Source organism: Trachypithecus francoisi, unplaced genomic scaffold, assembly GCF_009764315.1.
Source record: "Trachypithecus francoisi isolate TF-2019V2 unplaced genomic scaffold, Tfra_2.0 Lachesis_group16, whole genome shotgun sequence".
Classification (NCBI taxonomy): domain Eukaryota; kingdom Metazoa; phylum Chordata; class Mammalia; order Primates; family Cercopithecidae; genus Trachypithecus; species Trachypithecus francoisi.
Window position 1 is genome coordinate 96,996,991 of NW_022681461.1, and position 20,785 is coordinate 97,017,775.

At 53.1% G+C, this 20,785-nt stretch overlaps 2 protein-coding genes and 2 long non-coding RNA genes across 6 annotated transcripts; 3 read left to right on the top strand and 1 right to left on the bottom strand.

Annotated features, from left to right (window-relative positions):
• Positions 1 to 1,094: 1,094 nt before the first annotated feature.
• Positions 1,095 to 4,739, top strand: LOC117099179. Its single transcript, XR_004443730.1, has 3 exons — positions 1,095 to 1,400; positions 1,483 to 1,636; positions 4,566 to 4,739. It is a non-coding gene; the product is annotated as an uncharacterized LOC117099179 (long non-coding RNA).
• A 1,646-nt stretch (positions 4,740 to 6,385) lies between these two features.
• On the top strand, positions 6,386 to 9,566 carry LOC117099182. Its single transcript, XR_004443731.1, has 3 exons — positions 6,386 to 6,992; positions 8,521 to 8,603; positions 9,141 to 9,566. It is a non-coding gene; the product is annotated as an uncharacterized LOC117099182 (long non-coding RNA).
• MRPS2 (mitochondrial ribosomal protein S2) lies at positions 8,169 to 11,978 on the bottom strand. Of its 2 annotated transcripts, none has more exons than XM_033238600.1 (4): positions 11,800 to 11,978; positions 11,461 to 11,586; positions 10,848 to 10,977; positions 8,169 to 9,300 (listed from the first exon to the last, which is right to left on the bottom strand). In XM_033238600.1, the coding sequence occupies exons 1-4, from the start codon at positions 11,840 to 11,842 to the stop codon at positions 8,709 to 8,711; spliced, it is 891 nt and encodes a 296-aa protein (XP_033094491.1). In that variant the 5' UTR covers positions 11,843 to 11,978; the 3' UTR covers positions 8,169 to 8,708. The 2 variants fall into 2 exon arrangements, with proteins under 2 accessions (XP_033094491.1, XP_033094489.1); XM_033238598.1 differs by having other exon boundaries at positions 8,171 to 9,300; positions 11,434 to 11,586; positions 11,800 to 11,943.
• A 57-nt stretch (positions 11,979 to 12,035) lies between these two features.
• Positions 12,036 to 18,112, top strand: CUNH9orf116 (chromosome unknown C9orf116 homolog). 2 transcript variants are annotated; one of them, XM_033238601.1, is made up of 3 exons: positions 12,036 to 12,842; positions 13,890 to 13,968; positions 17,677 to 18,112. In XM_033238601.1, exons 1-3 carry the CDS (start codon positions 12,700 to 12,702, stop codon positions 17,863 to 17,865), a joined length of 411 nt encoding a protein of 136 aa, XP_033094492.1. In that variant the 5' UTR covers positions 12,036 to 12,699; the 3' UTR covers positions 17,866 to 18,112. The 2 variants fall into 2 exon arrangements, with proteins under 2 accessions (XP_033094492.1, XP_033094493.1); XM_033238602.1 differs by having other exon boundaries at positions 17,723 to 18,112.
• The last annotated feature ends 2,673 nt before the right edge of the window (positions 18,113 to 20,785 follow it).

Consider the following 20,785-nt stretch of genomic DNA (forward strand, 5'->3'; position numbering starts at 1 on the left):
CACCTCCCAGTTCAAGTGATTTTCCTGCCCCAGCCTCCTGAGTAGCTGGGACTACAGGCATGCACCACCACACCTGGCTAATTTTTGTATTTTTCGTAGAGACAGGGTTTTGCCATGTTGGCTGGGCCGGTCTCGAACTCTTGACCTCAGGTGATTCCCCCGCCTTGGCCTCTCAAAGTGCTGGGATTACAGACATGAGCCTTCGTGCCGGGCTGAGTATACTGTCTTCAGGTTCATCCGTGTTGCAGCGTGTGTCAGACCTTCATTCCTTTTCATGGGTGAACAGTGTTCCATTGCATGGATACAACACATTTTGTTTATCCATTCACCAGGTGATAGACATTTTGGCTTTTTCTACTTTTTGGTTATTATGAGGAATGCTGCTATGAGCATTCAGATACAGGACATATGTTCTATATTATCTTGGGTATATGACTAGTTGTTGAACTGGGGGTCATCAGCCACACTACGCTTAACCATTTAGAAAAATGCTGGATTGTTTTTCACGATGGCTGCACCATTTCACACTCCCACCAGCAATGTGCGAGGGTGTCAGTTTCTCCATAGGGATGACAATACTTGTTATTGTCCTTTTTTTTTTTTTTTTGGACTAATGCCATTCTACGCAGTGTGAAGTGGTGTCTCATTGTGGTTTTCATCTGCATTTCCTGAATGACTCATGATGCTGAGCGGCTTCATGTGCTTACTAGTCACTCATCCTTCTTCCTAAGTGAAAAGCAAATTCAGGGTGAATATGCTTCTTGGGTGAAAAGCATATTCAATTACATTTTACTTTTTTTTTTTTTTTGAGGCAGAGTCTCGCTCTGTCGCCCGGACTGGAGTGCAGTGGCCAGATCTCAGCTCACTGCAAGCTCCGCCTCCCGGGTTCACGCCATTCTCCCGCCTCAGCCTCCGAGTAGCTGGGACTACAGGCGCCCGCCACCTCGCCCGGCTAGTTTTTTGTATTTTTAGTAGAGACGGGGTTTCACCGTGTTAGCCAAGATGGTCTCGATCTCCTGACCTCGTGATCCGCCCGTCTCGGCCTCCCAAAGTGCTGGGATTACAGGCTTGAGCCACCGCGCCCGGCCTACATTTTACTTTTTATTTTTAGTTTGAGTTGTTCGTCTTCCTGTTATTAGTTGTAAGAGTTCTATCAGATGTATAATTTACAAATATTTTCTTCCAGTCTGTGGCTTCTCTTTCATAATGGGTATTTCTTGAATCACAAAAGTTTTAAACTTTGATGAAATACATTTTTGTATGGATTATGATTTTGATGATACATCTAAAAACTCTGGCTGAAGTCCTGAAGGTGTTCTATGTTTTCTTCTAGATGTTTTATACTTTTGGCTCTAACATCTAGATTTACGATCCATTTTGAGTTAATTGTTTAGTATGAGGTACTGGCCTAAATAAATCTCTTTCATGAGGATATCCAATTATCCCAGCATCATGTGTTGAAATTCTACTGTTTCCCTATAGAACTGCCTTGGCACCTTTTCAAAATCAACAAACCATAAATGTCAGCGTGTATTACTGGACTCCAACTTTAGTCCATTGATCTTTGTGCCCATCTTTATGCCAGGATGACACTGTTCTGACTGATGTCACTCTAGGAAGCTTTGAAGAGAGAAATGTAAGTCCTCCAACTTCATTCTTCTTTTGAAATAATGTTTTGGTGTCTCATATAAATTTTAAGATCAACTTGTCAATGTTTGGAAACAAGCAAATCCAACTGGAATTTTCTTAGTGATCGAGTCGAATCTGTACATCAGTTTGGGGATATCTGCCACCTTGACAATACCAAGTCTTCTAATACCATAGAGTATCTCTCCATTCATTTACAATATCCTTAATTTCTCTTAGCAGTGTTTTATATTTTATAGTTTTCAGTATGCAAGTCTTCTTCTTTTGTTAAATTGGTTCTTTTATTAAAAAAAAGTATGTTGTTCTTTTCAGGGATATTGTGATTGGAATTGTTTTCTTGGTTTAATTTATGGATTGCTTACCACTAGGATAGAGAAACACAGTTGATATTTGTATATTGATCTGGAATCTTGTGACCCTGCAGTACTCATTTATTACAGTTCGTTGGTGATTCCTTAGGATTTTTGACACACGGGATTATGTTTTCTGTTAAGAAAGGTCATTTTACTTCTTCCTTTCTAATTTTGAACTTTAATTTCTTCTTTAATTCTTTTTTTATTTGTTTGTTTCTGGTTTTGGTGCTGTTGCTTGTTTTTGTTTTTTTGCCGCATCATACTGGGTATAACTTTCATATACTCAGAGGGCTGTACTGTTAAATACATAGACATTTATAATTATTTTATCTTCCTGAATAATTAATGGTCTCTTCATTATGAAATTCCCCTCTCTATCTCTAGTTAACACTTTATCTTAAAGTCTATTTTGTCTGATATTAATATAACTCCTCCTGGCCAGGCCTGGTGGCTCATGCTTGTAATTCTAGCACTTTAGGAGACTGAGGCAGGCGGATCACCTGAGGTCAGGAGTTTGAGATCAGCCTGGTCAACATGGTGAAACATTGTCTCTACTAAAAAAACACAAAAATTAGCTGGGCCTGGTGGCACACGCCTGTAATTCCAGCTATTCAGGAGGCTGAGGCAGGAGAATCACTTGAACCTGGGAGGCGGAGGTTGCAGTGAGCCAAGATTGTGCCATTGCACCCCAGCCTGGGCAACACAAGTGAAACTCTGTCTCAAAACAAAACAAACAAAAAATATTGATATATGTATAAAACTACTCCAGATCTCATGGTTATGGTTTGCATGGTACTTGTTTTCCCATCATTTTGCTTTCAACCTATTTTGTGTTATGAATATGAAATGTTTCTGTTCTAGGCTCTAGATAGCATAAAGTTGGATCTTGTTTCTCATCCACAGTGTCAATGTCTGCCTTTTGATTGAAGTATTTAATCCATTTACATTTAATTTGATTATCGCTATGGTTGGATTTATCTCTGCCATTTGGCTATCTGCTTCCGGTATGTCTCATGTCTTTTCTCCTTTCCTGCTTCCTTTCGTATCAAGTAGATACTTCTTTGAATAATTTTGCTGTCCCTTCTCTTTCTCCTCTCCTTGAGCTCTGATTATGTGAATATTAATATGTTGATTGTTTCCCACAGGTTCAAGGCACTGTTCATTTCTCTTCCTTTATTATTATTATTATTATTATTATTTTTTGAGATGGAGTCTCGCTCTGTCGCCCTGGCTGGAGTGCAGTGGCCGGATCTCAGCTCACTGCAAGCTCCACCCCCCGGGTTCACACCATTCTCCTGCCTCAGCCTCCCAAGTAGCTGGGACTACAGGCGCCCGCCACCTCACCCGGCTAGTTTTTTGTATTTTTTTAGTAGAGACGGGGTTTCACCATATTAGCCAGGATGGTCTCGATCTCCTGACCTCATGATCCGCCCGTCTCGGCCTCCCAAAGTGCTGGGATTACAGGCTTGAGCCACTGCGCCTGGCCTCTTCCTTTATTATTAACTTTTGCTGTTAGTCTTCCAACTGGATCATTTTTACTGATCTACCTTCAAAGTTCCCTGATTCTTTCCTCAGATCTGCTGTCAATCCCTTCTAGTGGATTTGCATTTCGATTATTAAACTTTTCAGCTCCAGAATATCTATTCAGTTTTTAAATTAATGAGTATCTCCTTATGTATTTTCTCTAATGAGTCATTTTCATCATACTTCAATTCTTAACATGGCTTACTTTAATTCGTTTTATTTTGAATTCTGGCTTCCTAAGTGTTGTTCCTGGGTCACCATATCTTAGTGATCAGCTAATACCTGGTCAGAGGTTGTGCCAAATGCCTTGAGCCAGTGGGTCTGTGTGTGGGGCGGGGAATGCATTCGAGGTTCTGGCAGTTTACCAGTCTGCCCGGGATATTCTTTTCTTCTGGGCCTTCTCCTGTCTCCTCTGCACATGTGTAAGTCCTCACATTTAGCCAAGAATGAGTGGATAGCTAGGACGCTAGGACCCTCTCTGGTCTTTCCTGAGTGGACACAGCCCTGCACATGTGCAGAATCTTCTAGATCACCAGAGGCATGTGGCAGCTGATCAAGGTTCATGTGTCTGTCTTGTTGTTTCCTGATTCTCACTCAAGATTCTGGCTAGTGTGCCTTGGATCTGGGAGAGCTGGGGTGGCCATGCTGCTGCTGACCCACCCATGTCTCCTCAGCCCACCCGGGTCCACCTGCAGCTGGGGCAGCTGGTTGCCATCAGGCCACGGCATCCCCTGAAATGCCTGCATGTGTCCTTCCTGAGGGCTCTCTCAGGCACCACAGGGGCTTCCTCTCCTACACACTGCACCAGCCAGCAGAGCAAAGGCATTAATATTCCAGGGCTAACCCTCCGCCCATGGGGACAGAGCCCATCCAGGTGGGACCTGGACTTCCTGTGAGGCTGAGTGGGGTCCCCACTGCAGGATTTGCTCAAGGTCACTCGCCAGCTTCTCACTTCCAGGTCCACCTTCCCAGGTGATCCCTCAGGCTTCCTGGGATCATCTGCAGCAAACAACATGTCCCCAAATCCCTGTCTGCTTTCAGAGACCCAAACTCTGCCAAGGGTCCACACTGGCTGTGACCAGAGCAGGTGTCTCCACCTTCTGGACGCGAGTGTCCTCATCTGTAAGATTTTCCTTGTGCTAAATCATAGAAATATTTCAAGAAAATCATGGCTTTAAACACCTTCAATAGAACAAAAGCTGTCCTGAACATTTGCCTCGGTGCTTCTCCACATTCTGTTCCTCTCCACACTGTTTAATCAGTGCGTACACACAGTCATGGGTTCAGGGAGGTCTGGGAGGGCAGCTTCATGTTTGTTCAATGAATGAGCCCCAACCAGCTCCTTCTCAGGTATCTGAGTGGCCCTTGGGCTCTTCAGCCCTCCCCAGAGGGTCCTGCTCTGCTATACCCAGGATGGGAACCTCCCACATGGAACCTGGAATGTTCTTTACAGGTGGGAAAACTGCTTTGCACTTACAAGTGAGGCCTGGGGCAGAGAGTTTCCCCATGGAGGGGAGAGGAAAATCATAAATAAGAACACCACAGCCCGGGCAGCCTGTTCCCCAGAGCCAGGCGTGAGCAGAGCGCTCTCCATGGCCCGTCCCACCCAGGCTTGACAGCAGCCTCACCAGGTCCTCTTAGCTCCCAGATCTCACACAGACCAACCGAGGCTCAGAGGGGTAAAGTGGCATTGCCAAGACCCATAGTCGGTGGGTGTGGGAACAAGGAGCCCGTGTAGTGGAGTGGGACACGCTTGCCTGTGAAACAGCAGATCCAGCATCTGTGGGGTGGGGGCAAACCTTCCACACGTGCCCAGGAAAGCAGGAACGAGGAACGGTTGCTGCTCTGCCCCCAGGTGACGCGGTAGCTTCTCCGTGGAGCTTGTGTGGGGAGACCACCCTGCAGGTCTCATCCAGGAACAGCGCTGACTCATTTTCATTCTGTAGTGGGCCAAAGGGAGGATGGTCTAAACAGGAACAGGAACAAAACACAGTTGCTCATCGCCATAATATGAAGTGGAGAAGTCTAGGAAGAATTTCTTGGCTATTCCTATAGAAATATGAAAAGTCACTTTGCACCTGGCCAAGTTGGGGCCAGATGGTGGTGAGGTGAGGGCAGGAGGAGGCCTAGGGTGCTGGATTGGGACTGGGGGCCGCTGGAGAGGCAGAGTCCTGGGAGGACCCTGGGAGCCACCTGGGGGCATCTGGGCAGGAGGCCTTCCCAGCCACTCAGGGGCCCAGGCTGTGGAGACCTCCCCAGGACACTTGCACCCCCAGCCAGCGCTGGCCCTTGTTGGTGTTGAGGAGCCCCTGTCCCTCACTTGGGGAGAGAGTGGGGGTCCCCCCTTGGCCAGTGTCCTGTGTGGAGCTCTGCAGAGACAGTGACCTAGGAACATCAGAGCCGGTCCCCACCCTTGTCAGTTCTGCCCACCTGACCTTCCATTCCCCGGATCAGCCACAGAGCCGTGTCTGCGCAGACCTCCAGCCAGGATGACATGAGATCCATCTCAAGGGCTGGGGCCCACATCAGCAGAGGGCATCGGCTGGCCCAACTGGCCTCCATCCTCATGGGCCCCTAGGCTCCTGCCCCAGAACCCTGCTCTTGCCCAGGGCAGGCCCTCCCCTCTTATTCCCTCCCCCCACACACCCAGGGAGGGGTGCAGGGGATCAGAGTGGAAGCCTGGCCTGTGCTGACAGAGGTGGCTGCCCTGAGCTCCTCCAGGCAAATGGGGATCCTCCGGGCCTCAGGGGTGGGAGTGGCCCAGCCTCAGCAGGGATGGAAAGGCTTCTTGGCCCTACCCACCCCACCCTGCCCTGAGCTGGCTCTGCCAGGCCTGTCCTCTGGTGGCTGCCTCTGGTCTTCCCCACCGTCTGGAACACCAGCTGGTCCAGGCCCAGTCCTGCCACAGTCCAGGGAAGGCCACCTCTAATGGGGCCTGCAGGCATCGTGGCCCAGGGAGAAAACGGCTGGGGGGCCCCTCTCCCCAGTACTGAGGCAACTCCCTTGCCCTTCCCCAGCCTCAGGCACTCTCACCGTCTCCTTTGGCCTCTTCTGAGGGCTCTTGGGGTTCATCTCCAGGGTGGAAAACTTGGAGGGCCCCTCCTGGCAGAGTCAAGGATGGGGTCAGTGAGACCACATCCCCTTACCCCTCAACTCGTTTCACCCAGAGCCCCTCAGAATCCTGGGACATGGCTCTTTCCATTCCGGAAGGGGCCCTTTAGGCCCACCCTGGTTGTCCCAGCATGGCCCCCACGGTCTCTGCGCTGCACCCTTCCCGTCCCTCCCTGCTCCTCATGGTCACCAGTGCCTGCTTATCCACTGGGTCATCCCTTCAGCCAGGGCCCCTCCTGCCCTGGAAGCCCAGCAAGCGCCCACTCGTGGCTCTTCAGTGGGTCCTCGCCAGCCTGTGCGGGGTTCAGGGGCCAGTGGGAGGAGGACAGCAGGAGCCAGGCAGGTCATCGGCACAAGGTAAGGGGGACCGGTCGGGACCCAGGGAGCCTGCCCGGGGCTTGCCAGTCCCCATCATTCTTACAAGGTTTCTTGGGTTAGCCACAGCACTGCCTGGCCTGCTCGCTCCACCTGGCCTCAAAATTAATGGCCAGAAGAGACCACCCATCCCTCCTGTGTTTGCACCCCACTGTGTCTCCTGCTGTCCCAACCCCGGGCCTGCCTGCAATGCCCTCCCCCGCCGCCAGTGGCTTAGCAGGGAAGGGCCTGGCCTGGACAAAAGGTATAATGGCCTCTCCGGCGGGAGGCCCAGTCGCAGCTAGAGGGGCACCTCCTAGAAGCCACCCGATCAGTGCCCAATATTTCATACTGCTGCCTCATCTCCGGGGTCCTGGCTCCCCACAGCTGGCCTCCCCAGCACGGTGGGACAGGAGACCCAGCTCAGGGTATCTCACCTGCACACCCTGAGAGGGATTCTGGGGGGAGCCCTGGAGGGGCCCTCACTTCACCTGCCTTTATACACCTGCATCTTCAGACTTCGGCTTTGCAAATGAAAGCCATGCTGGCCAGAGACCACCCTGAAGCTCAGCTCCCTGTCCTGCCCACATGACAAACCTGGACACCCACAAGGACCCCTACCATGAACCCCTCGCCAGCTTAACCCTGAAGGGACAGGGATGGACGCTGGACTCCGGCCTCCCATCGCCCTGTGCTGCTCTTGCAGGGCAGGCCTTGCCCTACCCAGGGCACCAGACTCCATACTGCCTTGCTGCCCGGATGCTGCCGAGACGGCTCCTTGGGTGGTCAGGAGCATGGGGGAGAGGGGCCTATGTCCTAAGCAGGTCGGGATGGGGCCGAGGGCAGGCCGCAGCTTGTCCCAGGAACACGGCTGTGTTCCCACAGGTGAGGGGTGTTAAGCGTCCCTGTCAGCACGTGCCCATCTTTCCTGAAACTGGGAACACACCAAGCCTGTTCTGATGAATGAGGCTGGCCGGGCTGTGGGCTTGTCTGGAGCTCCACTGCTGAAGACGGTGCCCTCTAGCGGCAGCTGGCACCTCTGCTGACCTCATTCATGCCCCTCACACACACAGTGCCTGTCCCATCTCCCATCACTGGGGCCCCAGTGCATGCCTGAAAAAAAAGCCACACCACATGGACGAAAGCAAACGCACTCGAGGCAGAACCCCAAACTCCAAGTCTCATTTTGCCCAAATCTGAGTTTTATTTTTGCTGGGATCAGGTCCTCTGGCCTGGCTGTCCCACCAACCCAGCTGGGACCCTCTGAGCAGCTTGCCTGCAGCATCTCATTACAAAACAGCCCCCTGGAACCAGGCAGCCAAGGAAGCAGCCCACCTGAAAGGCATTTAGATTGAGAAGAAAAACTGCACGTTCCTGACAAAGGTCAGGGGTCAGGGTGAAGGGAGGGCTGCTCGGATCACAGAGAGAGCACCATCTTCCAGCAGCTCGGCCACACCAGCCACTGAGGTCCTAACTGCAGCCAAGGGACCGTTCTGCGCACATCGCTCACCCTCTGTGCTGCTTCCCACAGAGCAAATGCAGAGGCACGGTCGGCCTGCTCAGCCACTGGTTCTGAGGCGGAACAGCGGATGTCTGCACTGTGACGTCAGCTAAGTAAGTAACAAGGACTGAGGATGCCGCTGACCCAGGGCTGGGGAAGGGGACTCCCAGCTCAGACAGGCTTGGCTGTGGTTTGCTTTGGGAGGAGTTGAGTGAACATCACAGGGAACGGCTCACGTCAGCCCCAGGAGGGTGGGCTGGCCCCTGGCCCCTGGGCTCCTTCTGGCCTTGCAGGCGATACAGAGCCTCAACCTGCCGCCGCTTCTCCTTGGCCCGGGTGATGGCCGTCTGGAAGAGCCTGCAGTAGAGGTGCACGGCCGGCGGGGAGTCGTCGTTGCCGGGTACGGGGTAGGTGATGAGGCAGGGGTTGCAGTTGGTGTCCACGATACCCACCGTGGGGATGTTCATCTTGGCTGCGTCTCTTACGGCCACGTGCGGCTCAAAGATGTTGTTGAGCGTGTGCAGGAAGATGATGAGGTCCGGCAGGCGGACTGTGGGGCCAAAGAGGAGGGGCGCGTTGGTCAGCAGGCCGCCCTTGAAGTAGCGAGTGTGGGCGTACTCGCCACAGTGGCGGGCCGTGTTCTCAATCAGGTACGAGAACTGCCGGTTGCGGCTTATAAACAAGATGATGCCCTTGCGGTAGGCTACATGGGCGGTGAAGTTCAAGGCCAGCTGGAGGTGCGTGGCTGTCTGTTCCAGGTCAATGATGTCCTGGTCCAGGCGGCTCCCAAAGATGTATGGCTCCATAAACCTGCCAGAGACCCCACCAGGGCAAGGGGGATGAGAGTTCACTGGGCCAACTCCACTGGCCCCTTGCAGGAACACAGATGCCCACCAGGGACTTCCGAGCTCCTCTTCAGGGGCACTATGGGCTGGGAAGCACAGTTTGCAATGCTCCCCGTGTGGACAGACAGCAGTGCAAACCTGTCCAGGCCACCCCTCTGCATGCCTCGTCTCATGGCTTAACCCCTGCGACCCTCTACCTCTTCCCGAGGGAATCCTAATAGCACTGACCCCCATTTGGATGTGTGGACATCCAACATGACACCAAAAGGACATTCAGCCCCGTGCGGCTCATGGGGCAGCCCCCTCCATCACTCTCCTCTTCCCGAGGCTTTGAGGACAAGGCCCCGCTGGGGTTGGACTTAGGGGGGTGCTCTGGGCCAAAAGCATTAAGGAATCAGGGTAGCAGTGGCCAAGCCTGGGAGGAGAACCCTGATCCAGGGAACTGGACTGCTGCTGGCCGGGGCTGAGGAAGAGTGGGGCATGGGAGACACCCCTGCCTCTCAGTGCATGGCAGGCGAGTCATCCACGTTTGCGGTTCCCAGGTCCTTACCTCCAGTCTACTCCCACTGGGTTCTGTCCCTTCCTCTCAAGTAACCCTGCCCATCAAGACACTGGCAACCTCCATCTTGCCAAAGTCACACCCTTGAATTCACTTCTCAGCAGCATCAACAGACAACCACATCCCTCCACCCCCAGCCGTCCCTCTTGACTGACTCCAAACACTGGAGTGCCCAGGGCTCCACCTCCGACCTCCTTTTCTGATGCTCTGGAAACAGCCACAAGCCCCCGATGCTGATGGCTCCCTGGGAGCCCATCCCTCCTGGTACCCGTGTGACCTCTCCACTGGGGCAGCAAAGAGTTCACACCTCATAGAAACCAAGCTTGTGATGGCCCACAGGTCTCCCCTGGTTTTCACCATCTCAGTAACCAGCACCAGGCTCCAGGCAAAGAGCAGGTGTTTGATCCCTTTGGCCCCAGCCACCTCCGACCCCAGCCCAAGGCCCACTGGCTCTACCCGGCTGCCTCATGTCCACCTGCTGCTCTAGCTCTTCTGCTGTTGTGATTTAAGCCCCACCACCCTCACCCTGGACACCCACACCAGCTTCCTCCCTGGCCTCCCACCTGCCCCTCCCATCCCCTCTCCCCACAACAGTCAAAATGACCATGTGAGAATACAGGACCAGTCACTCCTCCTCCCCACAGCCCAGAAAACTCTGCCCAATCCAGTGGGGGCCAGCCTCACAGGCTGAACCCGTGGAGTTCTGCATCCCCCAGCAGGCCTGCCCTACTAAGGGCCGTGAGCACCACGCCAAGACACACAAGAGCCCCCGCCAAGCTGGGGGGTGAACTGCTGCTTCTGTGCGGGGCTCCCTGTTCCCAGGTGGAGGAGGAAGGGTTGTAATCACCTAAAACTGACACAGGCCAGTTCAAAAGTGGCCCTAGAATCAGGGCAGGTCCCAGGTCCCAAGCCCTCCTGGGAACCGCTACAGCTCAGATGGGGATGTTACCTACCTGTGCCGACAGCCAGCTTTGTGTCCCAGATGCACTCGGGCATCAAAGAGGCTTCTCACGGAAAACAGTTCCTTGACATTGAAGAAGTCAGAGTGCTTGAGGGGCTCATTCAGAATCTTGTCGTTGAAATCTACAGCAGGGAGGAGGAGCGACGCTGTGTCTCCCACCGGTGGCAGCAGAGACAGGCAAAGCGCAGTTCCCGCCCACCCCTGCTCCCAAGTGCCTCCTGTGACACCGCGGTGGGCAGCCGAGAGCCCCCTAACCCCAGGAAAGACCTGGAAGCACAGGGACCTTTTCAGGAAACAGAGGACTGGAGCCAGGTTCTGATCCCGACCTTGCTCCTGGGTGAGCCTGGTCGAACCTGGTCAACCCCGTCCCTTGGTCTTACTTGGAAGCCAGAAGAGAAAAAGAGAGGGGCCCAGCGGCTTTCTCAGGTCTTTCTGGCACCTCCCCACCTTGTGGTCTCAAGTGGCCAGCACGGGAGTGGGAGGAGCCCGGCCGGGCGCGCAGTTTCGACCACGTGCAGTGCCCAGGCCCCTCCAGGGTTCGCATCTCCCCGCGGCTGCCGGCCTCTCCTCGTTCCCACCTGACTCGGCTGGGCGCCCAGTGTTACCGGTACTGTCCTCGGACTCGCGGATCACAGGGGTCGCCGCGCTTCCAAGCGTCCTGCGGCTCGGCCGAGTAGGCCTGGGGGTCGCCTTCCCGAGGAACGCCAGCCAGCGCGACGGGGCCCGGGCACCTGGGGGGAAGCAGACAGAGGTCCTGGCGCCGCGTCCCGGATGCAACACGCCCGCCCCCCACCGCATCCCCAACGGATCCCCTCTGCGTCCCCGCGCCCTCCTCGAGTCCCCCCCGCGCTCGCCCCAGGTCCCCTCCGCGTCCCCGCCGCTCCCTCGGGTCCCCGCGCCCCCTCTGCATCCTTCTCCCCAGGGACCCGCAAGCGCGCGCTCACCCGCGTCGAGCATTCGGGGAAACACGGCCGGGGCGGTCGCCATGGCCGGGACGCGGGGCGGAGCGAGGCCTCCCTCCGGGCCGGGCCGAGCGGCCTTCCCTCCCGCCGCCGTCCGCGCGGGGCCGCAGTGCCGCCTACAGGCCCGGAGGAGCCACAGCGCAGTCGCCAGACGGCTGGGACCTCCCTGCGGGGGCGGGGCAGTCTCCGGGGCAGGGCCGGGAGTCCCGGGCCTGAGAGTCTCGGGCCGGGAGTGGGGCCACCGTCCTCGCCTTGCAGCTCGCCCCGCCCTGCTAATGGGCCCGGCCAGCCCGGGAGGCCCCTGACCCTTGAGGGAGCCCGCTGGGCGATGGGGACCCTCGCCTCCCGCCACGTGAGCTGTGAACCACGTCCCGCGCAACCTCTCGCGCTCCAAAACTGTTTGTAATATTTAAACGATATTTGACTTAGGAGAATTTCATAAAGTTAGCAAGATCTCGGGTCTCAATTTAGACTCGGGGTGCTGAGGGGCATATCATCCCTGGAGTCCACTGGACAGCAAGCGTCCAATCGTTGCCTGCCGAGTGGACCTGCAGTGCTTAAACCCCGTCACCCGGCTGGCGGGGTCCCAGGCCCTGGGGTTCCTTTCGCCCGGGAGTCCACGCCCCGATGCTGGGGTGGCCCGGTCCCCTCACGGGTGGCTGGGGACCAGGTGCTGCCCCATACGACGGTCCCAGCAGGGAATCTCTCGCCGTCCGGACCTTCCCGGTCCTTGGGGACTCGCTCGGCAGGTTCCCGACCCGCCCGCGGAGGAGCACCACCCATGCGCGGCGCCTTTAAGGCCCCCTCCGCTCCGCCCACAGTCACGTGACCTGGCCGTCGCTTGGCAACAGGACGCCGCCGAGTCCCGCTTCTCTAGGCGCAATGGCGGAGGAAAGCCCCAGAGCGTGCGCGGAGCCTGTGGAGCCCAAGGCCACGGCCCCGCCTGAGAAGACCAGCGACTACTACCGTGTAAGCGCGGACCTGCCGGGCAGGTTCAACAACCCGGGGTGGTTCCGGGGCTACAGGTGAGGAAGCTGGGGCGCGCCTGGTCCTGACGTCCACTGCTCGATAGCCCCGTGTGTGAGAGACCCCGCAAGACCCCCAAGGTCCTAACTGCAGAAATCAAGAGGATCGAGTGGTCATCCGGGGCCCGCGCTGTCATTGTCCACTAGTGAGCGGCGAATGTGTTCCACAGAGCCTCATACAAGGAAGTGGGGATAGGGTCAGTGAGGGGCAGGGCCGTAGGGGGGAGAAAGCCCAGTTGTGGTCTCAGCTCCACTGTTTTGTGTCGGGTGAGTCTCCTCTCCTCTCTATCCTGAAACCCCGCTGCGGGGCGTGAGCACAGCAGCACCTGCAGCAAGTCTGCAGTCTTGCTGTAGACTCAGCCAGCTGTGAGCTGCCACAGGGCACTGCAGGCTAAGAAGCAGTAAGAAAATTCCTGTAGGCAGGTGCAAGCATCTTGCCGTGCTCACACATTTGGTCCCTCAACAGTTCTCTAGGGCAGGGTCTGTTAGTATCCTCGTTCTCCCATTGAGACGACTGGAATGTAGAAAGAACAACTTGGCCAAGATCTAGGAGTATAAAGTAGAGCTAAGGTGTGGGCCTGCAGCTTCTCAGTAGCCTGTCCTGCTGACAGGTAGGGGCAGTGGTACCGATAGAAGCATGACCTCAGCGAGGGTGGGGGCTCAGAGGCAGAGGGACCCTCTGGGTGGCAGGGTCTGGAGGCCAAGCCTCCACTCCTGACAAGCTAAGTTACCCAGAAATTGCAGCATGTGCCAAGGTCCTGCCAGGGCTGGGGGTCAGCACTTGCTGGCTGCCTGCTCTTTAGGGCTTTGGCCTGCCTTGGAAGAGCAGGGACAGTGGTGAGCAGAGGGGGCCGGGGAGGCCGGGCCATTCAGAATGGTCATCAGCCAGGTACTCCCAGGGGCTGCCTTTGAGGCTGCATCACCAGTCCAGGCACATTGCTCTTTCTTTGGGGGCATTTCCAGTGGAGTGCTGTCAACCAAAACAAGGCTGTGGCTTGTGCAGAATTAGATTAAATGAATGAAAATAGAGTGTTTCTCATCTACCAGGACCCAGAAGGCTATCTCGGTGTACAGGACCAGTAACCAGGCTTATGGGAGCAGAGCCCCCACTGTGCACGAGATGCCCGTAAGTGGGATGCAAGACTGGGCATGGGGGGGGCAGGGGGTGGGTAGCCTCAAAGAAGAGGCTAAAAACCTGGGGCTCTCAATGAGAACAACAATGAGACGGGGAGGGGTGCACCCAGGGAGGAGGCCAAAGTTCCAACATCACAAATGGGGAGGAGGGAGGTTCCCCAAATCGTTTTGGGAGAGGGTAGGATGGAACTAAATGAGTGAATGAATTTGGGAGTGGAGTGTTTTTTTTTTTTTTTTTTTTTTTTTGAGACGGAGTCTTGCTCTGTCGCCCAGGCTGGAGTGCAGTGGGTGGATCTCAGCTCACTGCAAGCTCCGCCTCCCGGGTTCACGCCATTCTCCTGTCTCAGCCTCCCGAGTAGCTGGGACTACAGGCGCCCGCCTCGTCGCCCGGCTAGTTTTTTGTATTTTTTAGTAGAGACGGGGTTTCACCGTATTAGCCAGGATGGTCTCGATCTCCTGACCTCGTGATCTGCCCGTCTCGGCCTCCCAAAGTGCTGGGATTACAGGCTTGAGCCACCGTGCCCGGCCGGGAGTGGAGTGTTTTAAAAGAGGAGGATATAGACTTGCTGACGTCACCCTGTCCCCACACACCCAAGCACACGCACAGCAGTCACACACACACACACACACGCAACCATCTCCTGCAACTTAAACACTGCTCAGTTCTGAGGCAAATAAATGAAGGGCTACTTTTTTTCTGGAATTACACTTTATGAGATGTTAACATGTGACCTGAAGAGGCAGTACTGGCTGACAGCACAGCTTGTGGGTGGGCAAGGTGTATTGTGGGCACAGGAGCCTGTGGGCCACTGGGGAAGCCAAACCCTTTTTGAACTTGACCTCAGACTCCAGGATGGCCCTCCTAGAACCTCCTCACACCAAACCCCATGAAGGTCCAGGTGAATGGACAGAGGAGCTAGTGTGGTGTCTCCTGCACACCTGGGACACTGGGCCAGCCCTTTTGGGGTGAGAATGTTGTGGGCGTTTTTTCTTCGTCAAGGCATTCATCATTGAAAAGGTCTGGTCAGGCCGGGCGCGGTGGCTCAAGCCTGTAATCCCAGCACTTTGGGAGGCCGAGACAGGCGGATCACGAGGTCAGGAGATCGAGACCATCCTGGCTAACACGGTGAAACCCCGTCTCTACTAAAAATACAAAAAAAAAAACTAGCCGGGCGAGGTGGCGGGCGCCTGTGGTCCCAGCTACTCGGGAGGCTGAGGCAGGAGAATGGCGTAAACCCGGGAGGCGGAGCTTGCAGTGAGCTGAGATCCGGCCACTGCACTCCAGACCTGGCGACAGAGCAAGACTCCGTCTCAAAAAAAAAAAAAAAAAGAAAAGGTCTGGTCAGTGCTTATTTAGTTGTGTTCTGTGAGTGACTGAGCTCTGGTGAGAAGATTACTTACCTAAAAATGCTGGAGCACTCTCCCATAATCAAACGACCCTGAGTTTTCCCGGGGGTTCAGGTATTTCTATGACAAAGACCAGACACAGCTGGGTGCGGTAGCTCACGCCTGTAATCCCAGCACTTTGGGAGGCTGAGGTGAGAGGATCACTTGAGGCTAGGAGTTCAAAACTAGCCAGGGCAACATAGTGAGACCCCATCCCTACCAAAATAAAATAAAATAATTAGCTGGGTGTGGTGGCATGCACCTGTAGTCCCAGCTATTCAGGAGGCTGAGGTGGGAGGATTGCTTGAACCCAGGAGGTTGAGGCTGCAGTGAGCCATGATCGTGCCATTGCACTCCACCCTGGGTGACAGAGCCAGACCCTGTCACCAAAACAAACAAGCAAGCAAACAAACAAACAAAAGACCCAGCACACTCACTAACATGGGTCCAGATGTTTTAGGTTTTATAAAAGGCCATGAAAAAATGTTCCTATTGTAAATGGTAGGAGCCTTCAGGTCACTGATGTGAGCAGGCAGTGGGATAGGAGGCATGAGGTACTCTTGACAAGTGTCCAAGGAGGTTTTCCTGCTTCTTATCCACCTGCTCCATCTGGAGTCTCTTTTCCAGTTTCGTGACCAAAGGTGGATGCCGGAGAAGCTGTTTACCTCCCATGTGAGAACAGGAGATAAATGCTTTGCATTAAAAAGTGCACTGAAGGGCTGGGCGCGGCGGCTCACACCTGTAATCCCAGCACTTTGGGAGGCCGAGGCGGGCAGATCACGTGAGGTCAGGAGTTTGAGACCAGCCTGGCCAACATGGCAAAACCCTGTCTCTACTAAAAATACAAAAATTAGCTGGGCTTAGTGGTGGGTGCCTGTAATTCCAGCTATTCAGGAGGCTGAGACAGGAGAATGGCTTGAACCCAGAGGCAGAGGTTGCAGTGAGCTGAAATGGTGCCATTGCACTCCGGCTTGGGCGACAAGAGCAAAAACTCCATCTCAAAAAAAAAAAAAAAAAGTGCACTGAAGGGAATTCCTCTCCATGATACTGCCAGGGTGAGTCCCTGTCATGATACATTTGTCCCACCTGTAGAATGTGGACTTTAGTTACTAATAAAGTATCAACACTGGCTTCACTGTAACAAATGGGCCACACGAGTGCAACATGCTGAAGACAGGGGACACTGTGTGCTGAGGGAGATAATTTGGGAACTCTCTGTACTTTCTGTTCAATTTTTCTATAGATCTAAAGCTTCTCAAAAACAAAAAGAAGTTTTCTCTTTGTACTTGTTTCTTGCCAAGGAGATGAAACATCAGGTGATACGCATGACACAGGATCCTCTAAGGACGACAGGGTAAAATATTTGGCAGAGGTCCAGGCCACTAGCTTCAGGCTTCAGGAATGTCACAGTCACCTAATGATGCTGTCTTGCTAGAATAACTCCTACTGCTGGGTGCCCGCCCACACGAGTGGCCTCAGTACACCCCTTCTCAACCTCCATAGGGCAGCCCCTGCCCAGACCACTGGGCTGGTGAGGTGTGGGCATTGGTGTCGTTAAAGCTTTACAGATGATTCAGATTCCCAGTGAAGGTAATCATCTTTTTTTTTTTTTTTTGAGATGGAGTTTTGCTCTTGTTGTCCAGGCAGGAGTGCAATGGCACGATCTCGGCTCACTGCAGCCTCCGCCTTCCAGGTTCAAGTAATTCTCCTGCCTCAGCCTTCTGAGTAGCTGGGATTACAGGTGCTTGCCACCACGCCTGGCTAATATTTTTGTATTTTCAGTAGAGATGGAGTTTCACTATGTTGGCCAGACTGGTCTCAAACTCCTGACCTTGTGATCCACCTGCCTCGGCCTCCCAGAGTGCTGGGATTACAGGCGTGAGCCACCGTGCCTGGCCCCAGTTAAGATTGAAACCCACTGATGTGAATATCATTTCTATTCCATAGAAAAAAAAATGAAGTTCAGAGAGGGCTGGCAGCTTTCCCAGAGTAGCACAGTGAGGAAAAGCAGATCTGGGGGTGACTCCAGGCCTGACCCCCAAGGTGATGCTCACAGCCCTATCCTGAGGTAGAGATGGCACATAGGTGGCCCTGCAGCCTACCCCTCTATCCCTCGAACAGTGCAAGGGGCAGTGTTAACAGCAAGTGCCAGGCATCGGGCATGGGTTAGGATGGTCTGGGGTGAGCCAGGCCATCCTACCCCCTCTGGCTTCTCTGCATCTTCTTACAAATTCTTATTTTTCTTTCAAAAATATTCAACGGATTGCTCAAGAGTATTATACATCATTCATCCGTGTTCCTTCATCTCTTCTAGAAAGTATTTTATCCAAATTCGAATAAATTTTCCCAACAACTTGCAGCGGGCGGAATGTTCCGGAACAACACTCTCAATGTTTACCTGGAGAAAAGCATTGTGACTGGCCCTGATAACTACATCACCTCCTGTGACCGGCTCAACTTCCACCCCAGTTACAATATCAACAGGCCATCCATCTGCGATTGAGGGGCTGGAAACCCCCTCTAGGAGTCCTCTGACCCCAGGGGCCTCCTGGAAAATCATCGTCCCTCATCCCCCACAGTCACCCGATTGCGACGGCACAGACTGCGCTGCCTTCCCTGAAAATATTATTCGTCTGCGGAGTAGGAAAATGTGCAAACGGGGCTGTGAAGTCCTGCTATTTCACGTCTAATAAGTACATGGGAAAAGATGTTCATGTTGACTTTGCATTAAAAACGTTGTCACATCCTGAGCTTCCCTCTCGTCTGACATTTGTTATGGTGCAGTGGAGCTGTGGGCTCCTGGGGCCCAAGTCCTGGCCTGAGCATCAGGAGTGCTGGCAGCTAACTCCGCTCGTGTCTTTATTTGGGAGCCATGTTACCCACAAGACCAGTTAGGGAGTTAGGGAGCAGATCTCCCGTCCTAAAGCACCCAGCACCCTGGTTGAGATCTGCACCAACACTGCAGGGTTCCCACAAGGGCATGGGATGCCCCACTGGGGTGTGGGCGAGGGCCAGGAGGGGGAGCAGACGCCGCGTCAGCCAAGTCGAGGCTGAACAGGCAGGAGGGTCATTACTGTCTGAGAGTACTCAAGGAGCACGGGATTGCAGGCGAACCTCCTCCACCATGTTTGTGTGCTTCATGCTCCAGCAAGGGGCAGGGGCAGAGACACGACTGGTGATTACCCTTCATTGTGGAAGAGGGTGATGCAGACATGGGCATTCTCTATGTTTATTTTAAAATTTCAATAAAAAGTAAAAAAAATGCAGGCAGGGGATTACTTGTATTTTGCTAAGGTGAGGTAATAACTACATTAAGTGGATTTGTATCTCTGTGTAGTCATAAATCCATGTTTACTATGAGTTACAGGATCTTCAATTAAAAAAAAAACATTCTGTCTATGACATGGATTTTTTTCCCTCTATGAGAGCGAGATGTGTTCATTATAGGAAATTTAGAAAGTGCTGAAACTGGAAAAAATAAATTCCTCTTACATACCATCAATAATATCTTGTGTATAGATTCTTATCTGCAGGGATTCTACTCACGAATCAGGGAAGAAGTTAAACATCACGATGGGTTATTTCTTCATATATACTATTATTAATACACAAAAGCAAACATTTTGGCAACAGTCTTAATGTCCAATTTGAGATGGAAATGCTTCCCGGAGAAAATTAATACATTTAATTAAAAAATATACAAAATTGGCTCTGAAGCCAGGATCTATGTAATATCTTTCTTCTGAGCTAAAAAACCAGCAGAGACTCCAGGCATCAAATTGAAAATGTTTTTGCAGTCATTCCTTAAAAATACCAGAATACCAGTAATCCCTCTGTTTAGCGTCTATTGAAAAAAAAAAAGAAAAAAAAAAGAAAAAAGCCTTATCAATCAGGTTTCTCAACATGCTGAAAAGAATGCATTCCTGGCCGAGCATGGTGGGTGGTTCACACCTGTAATCCCAGCACTTTGGGAGGCTGAGGCAGGCAGATCACTTGAGGTCAGGAGTTTGAGACCATCCTGACCAACATGGTGAAACCCCGTTTCTATTAAAAATACAAAAATTAGGCCAGGCGTGGTGACTCAAGCCTGTAATCCCAGCACTTTGGGAGGCCGAGACGGGTGGATCACGAGGTCAGGAGATCGAGACCATCCTGGCTAACACGGTGAAACCCTGTCTTTACTAAAAAAAATACAAAAAAAAAAAAAAAAAAAAAAACTAGCCGGGCGAAGTGGCGGGCACCTGTAGTCCCAGCTACTTGGGAGGCTGAGGTAGGAGAATGGCGTGAACTCAGGAGGCGGAGCTTGCAGTGAGCTGAGATCCGGCCACTGCACTCCAGCCTGGGCGACAGAGCGAGACTCCATCTCAAAAAAAAAAAATTCAAAAATTAGCCAGGGGTGTTGTGATGCGTGCCTGTAATTCCAGCTCTTCGGGAGGCTGAGGCAGGATAATTCCTTGAACCTGGGAGGCGGAGGTTGCAGTGAGCCGAGATCAAGCCACTGCACTCCAGCTTAGGCGACAGAGCAAGATTCTGTCTCAAAAAAAAAAAAAAAAATGCATTCCTTCCTCCCCAGATGATTTTGAAAAGCAGGTTAGCAACCCCAGGGTAAGATGAAGCCATCAGGCCAAATGACGGGGGTTTATTCCCCGCCAGCCTAGAACAGTTGAACACCTGCACTGCTGCAGCAATACCGCTTCAGTCAGGCAAAACCTGCAGGCAAAGTCCCACCTGCAGGCAAAGTCACACCTGATGAAACCACTTCACTTGGATAACATCCCCAATTCTAGCTGAGGTGTTATAGGGGCCCAGGCTGGGAGTATCAACCAACAGCAACAGGTGTCTCCCTCCCGCGGGCTTCACGGGCTCGATTCCGGCATCTCAGTTGGGCACCGAGTGCTTTAGTTGCTTGTGTCTAATAAAACGTTATTTCTGTACAGCTGCTAATGAGCTGATGGAAAGTTAGACTCCATTCGTTTATTCTAAATAGAGTAAGCATCTGGAAACATGAAAATCTCCAATACTCTGAATTGTGAGCGTGCCCGTCTCCCATGCCTGGGCCCGGGCGTGTGCCCGCCAATCCGTTTCTCAGCATCTCGTAGTGTTCTAAGGGCTTTGGCATTGTCACCTGGCCTGAGCCTCACACCTAGGGCAGGTGTCATCACTGTGTCTCCCTCTCAGATGAGAAACAGAGCCTCAAGGAAGTGCTGTGAGCAGGCCTCGCTGGAGCCCGCCTTGGGGACGTCCTGGAGGCGCGAGGCCATTGGCACCAGATCTGCAGATTCAGTCCTAACCTACTACGCCTTTGCGAGTCATGCAGAACTCCAAGGATCACAAATGTGGAGACCTACATCTTTGTAACAGATTTCCAAACTGAAATCTTGACATGCTGAGAAAAATCAAGTCCACTGATCTAACTGAATGCT